The following is a 15,618-nucleotide window of genomic DNA, read 5'->3' as shown; positions in this document are numbered from 1 at the left end:
ATACTCTTTTTTCAAGCTTTATGAGTGATGACTCTACATCCTTCTCTGCATTTCATTAAAAAGGATTGACCCAAAGGTGACCCTGCTGTCATCAAATCTTTCCTTTCTGTCATCATCTTATTGGGTAAAAAGTAGGAGGGAAACAGAATAGTGTGACTCAAGGTACTAATATCCTTTAATTGGTCTGGTCTTCAGTGATTTATCTTGGGTCTTCTCTGCAGCTGACAAGCCAACTCAACCTACTACCAACCAAGACCTGACTGGCACGAGGAAAGGTAATGCTGCTGAAACACCTGAGAAAAGAAAGTGATTCTTTTCACAGTAGTTAGTTGGGACATCACCATAGTTATTTCAGAATCACATTTTCTTCCTTTTAGTTATTGTTAAGCTTGAATATGACCTAGCATCACTTTAAAATTAATTTCTAACCTAAACCTAAGTTCTGGATGGTGTTATGATCAAATTTATTTTTAACTTTAATCTGGGTTCCAGTCGAATTCTGACACCAGCTAAATCATAGTAGACATTGTGAACTCCGAACAAAAAAGGCATTAAACATATTCTTACAGACAAATGTTAAGAGCTAATTCCTCAGGAAGTTGGACTCATGATAATAATCGCAATTGATCCCTTAATAACTTTCAAATTTTGTTTCTATAAAAGTCATAATTTTATCTGTTATGGAATAATTATTTTTTTAAAACATGTCTTTCAAATACTCATGAAAGCTGTATAACTCTACCATTTCATAAACTATTTCTTCTTACCAAGTGATGAGGGCAAATGCAAATGTAGCTGATATGCAAAGTATGGTCTTATCTCTGTAATTTTTGTTTGTGCCAAAAACAAATTACTATCATTTTATAGAATATTTTCTTTTGTTTACATATCATTTTACGGTGTGAATTGATAAGGGGTCTTGATTCATCATGAAAATATTTTCAGTCTATAATCCTAAAAGATCACTAGCAAGTGAAGCATTAATAAGGAGCTTCATCCCACTTAAAGAAATACGAGTTTTCTTAGATTGTTCAAATTGATTCCAAATGAGTTCCATCGAATGGAAATCGGATGACATCGTATGGGCAGTTTTGAAGTCACTTCAGTAGACAGCCTTCCTAATCATTATTGCCTGAGAATCAGACGGTAATGGAGTACAATGTGCTTTCCATCCCCTACCTGAGACTTTAATTCTGTGAATCTTTATTGTAAAGTTCAAGTTTGTAATGATTCAAGTTTATATGAGTATATCAATAACAATAGCTGCAACAAGATGAAGTTAGTAATTACTTCCTAAACATAATATATACTTAATATAAAAAGTTTGGGGTATCATATATTATTATTGTCTAAAAAGATGATTTATTAAAAATCAAATAAGCCCGTATGACACTGTATATACTCTTTTAGAAAAATAAGGTTAATTTATTTCTTTAAATATTTTAGTCAAAGCCACTGTATCATCTCTATATTTCTTATTAAAACAATCGAGTTAATCATATCAGTTATGATTACTGGAGAAGCATGTTATAAAGAAAACAGTTTCATAACCCTCCACTTCCCATTCCATCCTACATATTTCTGTTGGATTGATGGAATTATAGAATTTTAGAAATCTCTAAGTTCAAACCCTAGTTTTACACATAAGAAAATGTAAAGCCCAGGAAAGGAAAATCACTTGATCAAAGTTACAGAGGTAGAGATAAGGCCTGGTCTAGAACTCAGTCCTCCAAGAAATGTATAGTCATACACTTTCTAGTCCGAAAATAATCCATTGTTTTCTGTTGTTTATAAAGCCATGCCTAGCTTTTTCACCCACCATTAACTTAAAGGTGTTTACTTTTTCTGCTCTAAACTTTCCTTCCAATCTTGTATTTCCCTTCTCATACAAGATTCCAATCAAATGTTCATGGTGATTCTCAAGACTTTCTCCTCTACTTGAAATACTTCTCTCCCTATTAAACCCTGCATAGGTAAGCCTCACCTGTATGTCATTTTCCCACACAAAGACTGCTGCTTCTCTTAACTGAAACTTTTATTAGTAGAAAACCACTTTTGTGGCATTTTCTACTTTTTTCCCTCTTACAGTTACTCGTGTATGTTTCAACACTCGTCCTAAAATTGATGCTACTCATTGGCAAGGCCTGCATCATATTTACCTTGATAATCTCAACATTTGACATAGTAATGATAATTTTATAATTCCATTAATGTTGTCAAAAATTAAATTCAGAAACGTTTTACTCCAAGTTTGAGTTTTTACATTCTTTTGTTAAAATAAATTTTTCACATTGGCTAAATCTACCTGTAAATCTGGCTTTTTTTCTTAATCAAAGCAAGCATTGTATTCAAGTCACTCCTAAATTTCTAGTAACAAATTCTTCTAAATTAATTTTTTAAATGTATCATTAGGTGCAATAATGAAGAGTTTTCTTCTAGTCGTGAATGTGCTGGCATTAACCCTGCCTTTTTTGGTAAGTTAATTTCATCTAACCAGTTTGTACTGACTTTAAGAAATTTTCATTTAAGGGCTCTAACTATTCAAATTTCTAAATACAGTTATACTTCATAGACAAAGATATCTACAAACTTGTTATATTTTAAGGTTAATTTTTTAAATATTATTTCTATTATAAAATCAAAGTCATGTTCTTTTGGATATCCATTTAGTTCTGTGAATCAAGAAATCACAGTTAATCATATATAGGAAACTTAAAATTCTCATACTATAGAAAAAATACATTCTGTGGGGAAAACAATACTGAAAACATTTTAAAATTATAAATGCATTAAAGATAATTCAGAAAGAATAACTACAGAAATCATAGTCCGGGAATCAGAAATTATTTTAATTAAGTTCATATCTCACCCAGACTCCAATGTCTTTATGGAAACAAAATCCTTCAAAGGTCAACTTTGGTTAAGCTTTTTCACAAGTTTCAAAGACCTTGATACTTCTGCCTTTAATATTCGAATCATTATCTTTCGTTATATTCTTCTCCATTACGTCAATTGACTGACCCCTTTCCAAGGATCCATGGCCATAAACAGCTTGAAGGTTTGCAGGCATCATCTTGAATTATATGCAATGTTTTAAGGCTACTGGACCTAGAAAAAGTTCTTTTTTTGTCTTTTAATTTTTTGATTTGTTTTTATTGTTGTTTTGGCTATTGCCTCTTTTTATTTTCATGTTTATCTGGGGATTCTAGGCACTCACAAAGGAGGCAAGCATAATAATGGTATATGTCCACCTCCTGGATTGTAAAATTTTGGGGAGCACTAGTTCTTGTTCTGTAAATCTCTGTAATATTTATTTATTATTAAGTTTAGACTTGCTTTTAAGTTAACATCTATTAATTAATTCTATTATCTGCATGTTGTGCCTATGTATAACATGTCTATTAATTCTATTAGGTCAATTCTTGGAGTCAAAATTACCTGTTAAAACTTTGAGTTGTACAACTCAGATACTTTGTGGCCACCTGAACATTTGGAACTTCGGTTTTCTCTTTGAGTAATAGAGCTTAAAGTTTAAATCATACAAGGACCCACAAATCCTTGCTGCATAGCAACCTGTTCCTGAGCTACCTGAGCTGGATTCGTCTTTCAAACATTCCTTCCCATTTTCACAAAGGCTTCAGGCCTCAGGGACATGAACAAATATACAGAAAAAAATAATTTAAGTTTACTGATTTTACCATTCAATCTTATGAGTAGTCAAATTTATACAAATTAAAATATCAATGTGATACCATGTTTTATGTACTATTTTATCCTTTCCTCCAAAATAAAAATAGTTAGATAATATTTTACTAGCAATTATGTACTAAACTGCATAAACACATAGCCTATTGGTGACATTATAATTTGGCACAAATTTTCTGTACCACAATTTGATAATTTCTATCAAAGAATCGCTGAAAACAAATGTCATTTGTGAAAAATCTTTTTAACGTATTAATGAAAATTATTTAAAAGGCCACTGGTATACAGATGTTAATCATCTGTTTATAATTAAAATTTTATCTTAATAGATAACAATAAGAAATAAACATTTCATGACATAATCATTGACAACTTAGTTATCAACTATAAAAATGTAGGTATGAAACCTATGATATAAATTTAAAAAATATGAGACACCACATTTCTTATAAAAATGCCAGATACTTTTTAGACAAGCATATATCAGGAATACATAGCATAGGTTGATATTGCCTTAAGGTATCCAGGTTGTCAGAATTTTTTAAAGTATACTTTCTATAATATTCATATTACTTTTTTTTTTTTTTTTTTTTTTTGAGACAGAGTCTCTCTCTGTCACCCAGGCTGGAGTGCAGTGGTGCAATCTTGGCTTACTGCAACCTCTGCCTCCCAGGAGCAAGCAATTCTCCTGCCTCAGCCTCCCGAATAGCTGGGACTACAAGCTCCCGCCACCATGCCCATTTTATTTTTGTATTTTTAGTAGAGTCAGGGTTTCACCATGTTGGCCAGGCTGGTCTTGAACTCCTGACCTCAGATGATCCACCTACCTCTGCCTCCCAAAGTGCTGGGATTACAGGGTGAGACACCATGCCCAGACTCATATTACTTCTTTACATTTTAAACTAATGATTTAATATATTTAAAGAAAAGCAAGTCTTTGTCTTAAAGCAAGGAAACTTTATTACCTTCTCAAATTTCTGATTTTCTACACTCACACCTTCCAAAAGGTTTCTAGAGTCATTTTATACCCAACGAACACATGTGTAATGTCCTAAACCAGAACTGTTCATTTAAAACGATTTAATATTATACCTCCTTTCAAAAGTTTCTAAAAGCTTTGGAGTTTTCAGTTTTATAAATACATGTCCATAAAATTGTGTTCTCATTCCTGATTCTCTAAATATGTCACAATACAAAACTAAGAAAAGCACTATAAAAACAAATGAAAGATGGTATTAAAAACATTATTATTTATATGTTAAGGTTATGCAAGAGGCAATATTTTAAATCTTCTGAGTAAACCTTATGAATCATCTTAGTATGAGAGCAGAGAAAGGAAAAAAGGCTCAATACTCCTCTAATTTTTAACAATGTATATTTAATAAAAACTGAACAGAAATTATTCATACTTTTCATTTAAGTGTATTGTGTATTTGCTGGCATGGCGGTCAGATGACTAGATTTTTCCCACAGTGACTTTTTCATTTTAGGTGGTTATATGTAAAGACAATATAAACATGAAGTTTATTATTATTAATCAGTTACACTACTGTTGCTTCTTAAGTAGTCCAACAGGTCTCATAGATCAATCATGAAAAATGTTTTAAAAAACAAAAAGAAAGCATATTTTGTCTTTAACACAAAATTTTTTTAACTGATTTAAGTCTTCCTTTTTTTTTTTTTTTTTTTTTATTCTTACTTCTTCTGGAACTCCCCAGGCTGCAGAGGTTGAAAACCAGAAACAACCAGCAGTAAGTCTATTTCAATTATTTCTATTAGAGGCATGAACTGCAAAATATATTCTGTAAAGGTCAGTCATACTACAGATGCCTTCTGTCTAAAACTTAAATATTTCATCTCATTAAATAATCTAATAATATTTCCAAAATTCATTTCAGCAAAAGGTGATATGAATCAACATTGACGTTCTATCTGAAAGTTTTGTTTTCTTATATAACCTGTCATGTATCTTTGGTTTTCATGTATATTTCACAATATAAGAAAACTCTTTCAGCATTTCATATTGGAAAAAAATGAAAACATAAGTAAAGCTTAATATTTCCCCTTTCCACTTTTTAAGACAAGGAAAGGTCCTTCTCTGACCCCTCCTAGAATACTTCTCATACATATTTACTTTCCCTTTTGTTTCCCACACATGTTTGAATACATTTAAGTATATCTCATTTTAGGAGAAATGTTTGCTTTGTAGTATAATTTTGTTGATTTATTTCTATTCGTATGGAAAGTTCTACCAATGAATTTTTATGACAAATTTTTAAACAGAAGCACGTAGATATAGACAATTCTTTTTTTTAAACATACTTTAAGTTCTAGGGTACATGTGCACAGCATGCAGATTTGTTACATATGTATACATATGCCATGTTGGTGTGCTGCACCCATCAACTCGTCATTTACATTAGGTATATCTCCTAATGCTGTCCCTCCTCCCTCCCCCCACCCCACGACAGGCCGCCAGTGTGTGATGTTCCCCTTCCTGTGTCCAAGTGATCTCATTGTTCAATTCCCACCTATGAGTGAGAACATGCGGCGTTTGGTTTTTTGTCCTTGTGATAGTTTGCTGAGAATGATGGTTTCCAGCTTCATCCATGTCCCTACAAAGGATATGAACTCATCCTTTTTATGGCTGCATAGTATTTCATGGTATATATGTGCCACATTTTCTTAATTCAGTCTATCATTGATGGATATTTGGGTTGGTTCCAACTCTTTGCTATTGTGAATAGTGCCGCAATAAACATACGTGTGCATGTGTCTTTATAGCAGCATGATTTATAATCCTTCGGGCATATACCCAGTAGTGGGATGGCTGGGTCATATGGTACATCTAGTTCTAGATCCTTGAGGAATCGCCACACTGTCTTCCACAATGGTTGAACTAGTTTACAGTCCCACCAACAGTGTAAAAGTGTTCTTATTTCTCCACATCCTCTCCAGCACCTGTTGTTTCCTGACTTTTTAATGATTGCCATTCTAACTGGTGTGAGATGGTATCTCATTGTGGTTTTGATTTGCATTTCTCTGATAGCCAGTGATGATGAGCATTTTTTTATGTGTCTGTTGGCTGCATGAATGTCTTCTTTTGAGAAGTTCATATCCTTCGCCCACTTTTTGATGGGGTTGTTTTTTTCTTGTAAATTTGAGTTCTTTGTAGATTCTGGATATTAGCCCTTTGTCAGATGAGTAGATTGCAAAAATTTTCTCCCATTCTGTAGGTTGCCTGTTCACTCTGATGGTAGTTCCTTTTGCTGTGCAGAAGCTCTTTAGTTTAATTAGATCCCATTGGTCAATTTTGGTTTTTGTTGCCATTGCTTTTTGTGTTTTAGACATGAAGTCCTCGCCCACGCCTATGTTCTGAATGGTATTGCCTAGATTTTCTTCTAGGGTTTTCATGGTTTTAGGTCTAACATTTAAGTCTTTAATCCATCTTGAATTAATTTTTGTACAAGGTGTAAGGAAGGGATCCAGTTTCAGCTTTCTACATATCGTTAGCCAATTTTCCCAGCATCATTTATTAAATAGGGAGTCCTTTCCTCATTTCTTGTTTTTGTCAGGTTTGTCAAAAATCAGATAGTTGTAGATGTGTTGTGTTATTTCTGAGGGCTCTGTTCTGTTCCGCTGGTCTATATCTCTGTTTTGGTACCAGTACTGTGCTGTTTTGGTTACTGTAGCCTTGTAGTATAGTTTGAAGTCAGGTAGCATGATGCCTCCAGCTTTGTTCTTTTGACTTAGGATTGTCTTCGCAATGCAGGGTCTTTTTCAAGTCCATATCAACTTTAAAGTAGTGTTTTCCAATTCTGTGAAGAAAGTCATTGGTAGCTTGATGGGGATGGCAGTGAATCTGTAAATTACTTTGGGCAGTATGGCCATTTTCACAATATTGATTCTTCCTATCCATGAGCATGGAATGTTCTTCCATTTGTTTGTGTCCTCTTTTATTTCGTTGAGCAGTGGATTTTAGTTCTCCTTGAAGAGGTCCTTCACATCCCTTGTAAGCTGGATTCCTAGGTATTTTATTCTCTTTGAAGCAATTGTGAATGGGAGTTCATTCATGATTTGGCTCTCTGTTTGTCTGTTATTGGTGTATAAGAATGCTTGCGATTTTTGCACATTGATTGTGTATCCTGAGACTTTGCTGAAGGTGCTTATCAGCTTAAAAAGATTTGGGGCTGTGATAATGGGGTTTTCTAAATATACAATCATGTCATCTGCAAATAGGGACAATTTGACTTCCTCTTCTCCTAACTGAATACCCTTTATTTCTTTCACCTGCCTCATTGCCCTGGCCCGAACTTCCAACACTATTTTGAACAGGAGTGGTGAGAGAGGACATCCCTTTCTTGCGCCAGTTTTCAAAGGGAATGCTTCCAGATTTTGACCATTCAGTGTGATATTGGCTGTGGGTTTGTCATAAATAGCTCTTATTATTGTGAGATACGTCCCATGAATACCTAATTAATATTGAGAGTTTTTAGCATGAAGAGCTGTTGAATTTTGTCAAAGGCCCTTTCTGCATCTATTGAGAAGAGCAGCTCCAAGACACATAATTGTCAGATTCACCAAAGTTTAAATGAAGGAAAAAATGTTAAGGGCAGCCAGAGTGAAATGTCGGGTTACCCACAAAGGGAAGCCCATCAGACTAACAGTGAATCTCTCGGCAGAAACTCTACAAGCCAGAATAGAGTAGGGGCCAATATTCGACATTCTTAAAGAAAAGAATTTTCAATCTAGAATTTCATATCCAGCCAAACTAAGCTTCATAAGTGAAAGAGAAATAAAATCATTTACAGACAAGCAAATGCTGAGAGATTTCGTCACCACCAGGCCTGCCCTACAAGAGCTCCTGAAGGAAGCAGTAAAAATGGAAAGGAACTACCAGTACCAGCCACTGCAAAAACATGCTAAATTGTAAAGACCATCCATGCTAAGATATAGACAATTCTTTATCTAATCTTTTGTGAAGAAAATTAAACAACAACAACAAAAAAAAAATCCAAAATTCAAATCCAGGAATCGCTCCACATCGTATTATATTACTATTCTGCTATAATTAGTTTAGGAAAAATAAATGTGCTCTTGGGCTAATTTTTAAATGAATAAAATTTGAGATCAATTACAAATATGTGGTGAGAATACATATGTGTGTGTGTGCCATTTAGTGTGTGTCTGTCTGCATGTTGTGCTTGCATATAACATGTCAAAGTTCTGACTGAGATTTTTCTCTGTGTTGTACCTATAATAGCTAACATATCAGATCACTTTCTATATATGCCAAACTCTGGGCAATACGGTTTACATTATGAATAAACTCATCTAATTTCTTTGAAGCAAATATTATATTGATATTATCAAAATAATATTTATAATATTAAAAATCATGAAGTGGAAAGGCAATGTACAAATCAACATCTTATTAAATAATATGGTTGCTGGGTTCCCTACTTCTAATATCTTACTCAATGGCACATACTATATTATTTCAAAAAATGCAGATTTAAGGTATTTCCACATTTGGGTCTATAATAATAATATTCTGTATAATTTATTCTTTTTTGTAGTGTCATGAGAACGGTGAAAGACGGTTCTATCAGAAAACAACTCCATATGTCCCAATGTATTATGTGCCAAATAGCTATCCTTATTATGGAACCAATTTGTACCAACACAGACCAGCTATAGCAATTAATAATCCATATGTGCCTCGCACATACTATGCAAACCCAGCTGTAGTTAGGCCACATGCCCAAATTGCTCAGCGGCAATACCTACCAAATAGCCACCTACCCACGGTGGTACGTCGCCCAAACCTACGTCCATCATTTATTGCCATCCCCCCAAAGAAAATTCAGGATAAAATAATCATCCCTACCATCAATACCATCACTACTGTTGAACCTACACCAGCTCCTACCACTGAACCAACGGTGGACAGTGTAGTCACTCCAGAAGTTTTATCAGAGTCCATCATCACGAGCACCCCTGAGACAACCACAGTCTCAGTTACTACACCTACTGCGTGAAAACACCAAGGAAATATCAAAGAAGACAACACAGGTAAATGAACAATGTACAAAATGAATAATTCTGACAAGAAGCATGGATTTATGAATAAAACCATAAATTCTAAAATAGTAGAAATAGATAAACTAAGTGTGTTACAGAAGCAGAAAAAAACAGGGTACTTACAATTTTACCTTGGTAAACCCATAGCATTGATATACCAGATTCTGTTCCAACCGGAAATTTAAAATAATTTTATTTGACAAAGTGAAAATAATTGGCAACTTTATTATCAAACTTTTTTATGACAATTGGGACACTCTTAGAATGTAATAGTTTTATTTTATCCTTATTCACACACAAACTATGACAGTAGAGTAAAACAGCAAGTAACACTTTCATGATTTTTATTTCAAAAATAATTTTAGACAAAGTTATATAGAATATGGGTTTAAGTAAATTTTAATTATGTAACAATTCTCTTGCACTCTCATTGTAGTATGAAGAGTGAAAGGAAATGATATGTTTCCATGCATTTATTTCAGCCATCATTTCCAAAATGATTCATGAAGTTAAGCCTCTCATATTTCTCCTATTCTAAGATAAACCCATGGAAGAATTATAATGCTTAACTTGAAAAGCACATAAATACTAAAAGGATACTTTCAGAACACTGAATGTGATGCAAAATGTTACTATTTATTACTTGGACCAATGGATAATAGTAGACTCTAAAATAATCTGAAACTTATGAGAAGAATTTAAACAAAGAGAATGATTAACAAAGTGAAAAATATCCAAAGAGTGTAAAATACTTTGGGAAGGCTGGGCGCGGTGGCTCATGCCTGTAATTATAGCACTTTGGGAGGCCGAGGCGGGTGGATCACAAGATCAGGAGATCGAGACCATCCTGGCTAACATGGTGAAACCCCTTCTCTACTAAAAATACAAAAAATTAGCCGGGATTGGTGGCGAGCGCCTATAGTTCCAGCTACTCAGGAGGTGGAGGCGGGAGAATGGCATGAACTCAGGAGGCGGAGCTTGCAGTGAGCCGAGATCACTGCACTCAGCGAGACTCCGACTGAAAAAAAATAAAAAACACACTTTGGGGAGAAAATTGCAAAATTTTGAGTTTCTTTGCAACAAATATTTTCAGTCCATCAGATATTTACATGTTTTATGATCTAAAATACCAGACAATGGTCTGTGATATCATGGGACTAGCATTAGCCCAGAAAAGTTTGCTTCTTTCATCTTCTTGCCTAATGACCATAGGCTGGTCATTACTTTCTCTGAATTTTTATTTTCTCATTTCTGGTTGCTATGAGACTCAAGTGAGAATGCACATGTGAAAGGATTTTAAAAACTGATCGATCTGTAAAATGTCATGGATTGGAAAAGATAAAGTAAAATTAATAAATATTAACATTTATTTTTAACCAATATCCTAAGTCTCCACTAAACGATAAAAACTGTACGTAATTATGTCTGTTGATTCCCATAGTAACTATACGAAACAGATACTATTCCTATCTTAAATTTAGGGATAAAAACTAGTAGGACTGAGGACATTAAGTAAATTATCACAGCTAAAACATGCAAATGGGAGGCAAACCAAACCTGTGTAATATCAGATAGTGGGGCTTAATTACTATGTCATTTATTTTTATATGGGCTGTCTAACTTGCCAAAAAACAGAGAAAATACACTGTGATTTCCTTAGACTAGCGTATGGGTAAACTGTGTTGTTTAGTTGCTGTTCAACAGGGTATCGGTTAAGAAAAAGAGAATAAGAGCTGGTTAGACAGCTGGCTTATCCTATTTTTGAGAACCAAATAAGAAAATTTTATTAAAGACAACATGAAAGCAAGTTATTTAATAAGTAGTTACATATTTTACTGATACAAAATGTAAAGAAACATGTAAAAGACAGTTTTTCTGTAAATATTACATAATGTCTATTATGTTCAGTTTACTATATGCCTATTTTAAATATTTAAATTTAAGTATTTAATCTGATTAACTTATGGGATACGACAAAAAAGAAAAATTATGGAAGCTAAATAAATATATATCATGAGAACTATTAACACACTATAAATAAATTTCTAAACTATCTTTATTTTTTATAGGACTTGCTGAAACCAAATGACTACTTCACACTCTCCTTCAGTCATTTGTCCGCCTTCAGTCAACTGAAAATGTGATTTTCACAGATTCAGCTCTTCTCTCCTTACATTTTACATTCATGCAACATTCAATATTTTGATTCTTGCACAATAAAGCCAACTGATTGCAACTGATTCTTTGAGAGGAGTTTGCAAAGGGACCTCAGGGATCTCTGAAACTTTGAAATGCTGACAAATTTAGTGTGAGTTAGAGTACACAAATTTACCTAAAAGCAGAGTTCATAGTTTCATCAGGTTCTCAAAAGTGGTTCATGGTCTGACACTAACAATTTCTCCTCTAGGATGACACTGGGACCAGAGAAGAGCCAAGCCATAGTGTCCCAATCCAGGGGACCACAGAATGACTCTTGAGAGCCATGGGAACTCTAGAGTTAGCATTAAATTTAAGTGCCCAAACGTATTGCTAATGTTAGTCTAGATTATTCCTAAGAGCAAATTCTGGGCACAGGCAAATTACAAATGTCCACAACTACAAACACAGATACATTGCAAAATTATAAATGTTGACAGAGACTCTAGACATGCATGACCAGATTTCCCCACACTGGAAGCCACAGTCTCACATCTGTTCAAACACTCACACACACACATCACACATCAGAAAGCTTTTGGAACTCAGGTATTCCAGTTTGGAAAAACATGTGAATATTCAAGGTCCAAGGATATGACATAGCTGTTTTCTTAAACAAATATTGCAAGGAAAATCAGGTCACCTTTGTGCTTGGTCATATTTAACATGCCAGAAAAAATAAAACTCACTCAGCCCTTATAAAATGTTTGCTGGTCATTTATCTAATCTTCTGCTGTGACTCCCAATAGATGTGCTATTATTAGGATTGATTTACAGTCTTTTACCTGCTCTCTCACTCAAATGGAGAGTCTGGAACAGAGGCATGGAAGGAATATGACATGGCTAGACCTTATTTGCGATGACCATTGATGATATTATTAATTTCTTGAAAAACAAAGTAAATATGTGGAAAAGGCAAAATTTATATCATTAAATATCTTATCACCTATTATATACAAGGTATTTCAAGAACACCAACAATAATAATGGCTGATAACAATAAGCAACGAGCAGTTCTAAAGTACATAATATTTGCCAATCTTCTTTTTTATATGTATTTACTCATGTAATATGTAGTCATGAACTACATATATTTGTTCTTGTTGTTATTATAAGTGAAAGAGAAATGAAGTAAATTTCCCCATGTGAGGCTGAGATTTGAACTCAAAGTCTTGCTTTAAAGTCCATGCTCTTTAAAAACCTACACATGGAACAGCATAAAGAACCCATACGTAAACCTGAACGTATGCAGTCAACTAATTTTCAGCAAGGATACAAAGAAGACACAATAGCAAAATTATAGTCTTTTTAATAAATGGTGCTGGAAAAACTAGATATCACATGCAAAATAATGATATTGGACCCATATCTTACACCGTACACAAAAATCTGCTCAAAATGGATAAAAGGTCAATGTAAGACTCGAAACTTTAAAATTGCTAGAAGAATACATAGGGAGAAAGCTCCTTGACATTGGCCGTGGCAAAAATTGTTTTGGATATCACACTAAAAGCTCTGGCTACAAAATCAAAAATAAGTAAATAAACTACATCAAACTAAAAAGCTTCTGCACAGCAAAGAAAATAATCAACAAAATAAAAAGACAGCCCATATGTTGGGAGAAAACATTTGCAAACTATTTGTCTAATAAGGGGTTAATATCCAAAATATATAAAGAACTCACAAAACTCAATAGCAGTAAAACAAATAATCTGATTTTTTAAATGAGCAAAAGATTGGCCAGGTGTGGTGGCTCACGCCTGTAATCCCAGCACTTTGGGAGGCCAAGGTGGGCAGATCATGAGGTCAGGAGATCGAGAACATCCTGGCTAATATGGTGAAACTTTGCCTCTACTAAAAATACAAAAATTAGCCAGGCGTGGTAACGTGTGCCTGTAGTCCCAGCTACTCGGGAAGCTGAGGCAGAAGAATCGCTTGTACCCAGGAGGTGGAGGTTGCAGTGAGCCACGATCAGGCCATTGCCCTCCAGCCTGGGTGACAGAGCAAGACTCTGTCTAAAAAAATTTAAAAAATTAAAAAATAAATAACAAAAATAAAAATAAATGAGCAAAAGACATAAATAGACATTTCTCCAAAGAAAACAAAAAAAAAAATTGTCAACAAGTATATGAAAGAATGATCAGCATCACTATCAAGAAAATGCAAATCAAAACCACAATAAAATATCACATCACACCTGTTAAGATGACTATTTCAAAAAGTCAAGGGATAACAAGTGTTGACAAGGATGTGGACAAAAGGGAGTCTTTGTGCATTGTTGGTGGGAATGTAGATAGGTGTAGCCACTGTGAAAAGCAGTATGGAGGTGCCTATAGAAGATAAAAATAGAATTAGTGTATGACCCAAAAGACACTTTTCTGGGTTCTACTCAAAGGAAATGAAATCACCCTTCGAAACGATATTTGCACTCTCTTGTTCATTGCAGCATTAGTCATAATAGCCAGAGTGGAAAAACCTAAGTGTACATCAAGAGACATGGATAAAATATGTTGAAACACACACACACACACACACACACACACACACACAAACACACAGGGATATTATTCAGCCTTAAAAAAAAGAAAGAGATTCTGCTATTTGCCACAACATGGATGAACTTTGAAGTTGTAGGACAGAAAGCTAATTTCACTTACATGAGGAATTAAAAAAAAAAAAAATCAGTCAAATACATAAAAACAGAGAACAAAACGGTAGCTACCAGGGATGGGCCACACTGGAAAGATGTAGGTCAAAGAATACAGAGTTGAATGTAGGATGAATAAGTCTAGAGATCTAATGTACAACATGAGAACTACAGTTAATAATATTGTATTTTATTTGAGGTTTTTGTTAACAGATTTTTGGTGTTCTTGACACACATAAAAATGATAACATTGTGAAATGATGAAAGTGTTAATTTGCTTGATTGTAGTAACCATAGCACTATGTATATCAAAAATTATGTTGTATACCTTAAATACATAAAATAAAAAATAAAAAGTCTATGCTCTTAATCATGTAAAAACTACTATAAAATCATTTTTAATGTAGCAAGTGAAATAAAATGTGAAGCAAAATACTTTGAAACAAGAAAAACATTCTTAATATTGGCTCATATTAATATGATTATGTCTCATTAAATAACATTAATAATGAGTTGCCAAAAGTAATATTTAAGTTAAACACTTACTTCCCAGATATGATGTTACTCCATATTTGCATCTATTGGATTAACTAACTGGAATATGTACTTAATCCCTCAGCTACTATTTTTACATGTTCACAAAATACATTGTTGAGCTGCTTATCTTTGACTTGGATAAATTACTTTGGATGCAAGGATTCATCCAGGTAGAAGTGGTTTGTTACACATGAGAAATTGGGTTGTTGGCACAGAAGTGATCTGATCTGGAGATGATCACCCGTAGTCATTTACTTCTGTCGATTACTAGTTGATTGCTCACTGTAAATACAGCATGTTTCCCTCCCACCTCTAAGACGTCATAGTCAAATGAGATGCAGAAAAACATTTTATTTCTCAATCCTGCAAAATAGCTATATTTGAAAGTTCCCAGGTACTCAGAATCCAGTGCTACATTATATAACAAGTGTTTATATGGCACTTTAAAA

The 15,618-nt window shown here is 33.9% G+C and overlaps 1 protein-coding gene across 1 annotated transcript; it reads left to right on the top strand.

Moving 5' to 3' along the window:
* Positions 1-202: 202 nt before the first annotated feature.
* Positions 203-12,029, top strand: CSN3 (casein kappa). Its single transcript, XM_023190216.1, has 5 exons — positions 203-275; positions 2,413-2,474; positions 5,424-5,456; positions 9,285-9,780; positions 11,859-12,029. The coding sequence occupies exons 2-4, from the start codon at positions 2,421-2,423 to the stop codon at positions 9,744-9,746; spliced, it is 549 nt and encodes a 182-aa protein (XP_023045984.1). The 5' UTR covers positions 203-275; positions 2,413-2,420; the 3' UTR covers positions 9,747-9,780; positions 11,859-12,029.
* Positions 12,030-15,618: the final 3,589 nt, after the last annotated feature.

This window comes from Piliocolobus tephrosceles, chromosome 3, assembly GCF_002776525.5.
Source record: "Piliocolobus tephrosceles isolate RC106 chromosome 3, ASM277652v3, whole genome shotgun sequence".
Taxonomy (NCBI): domain Eukaryota; kingdom Metazoa; phylum Chordata; class Mammalia; order Primates; family Cercopithecidae; genus Piliocolobus; species Piliocolobus tephrosceles.
This window is presented reverse-complemented; position numbering and strand designations above follow the sequence as displayed.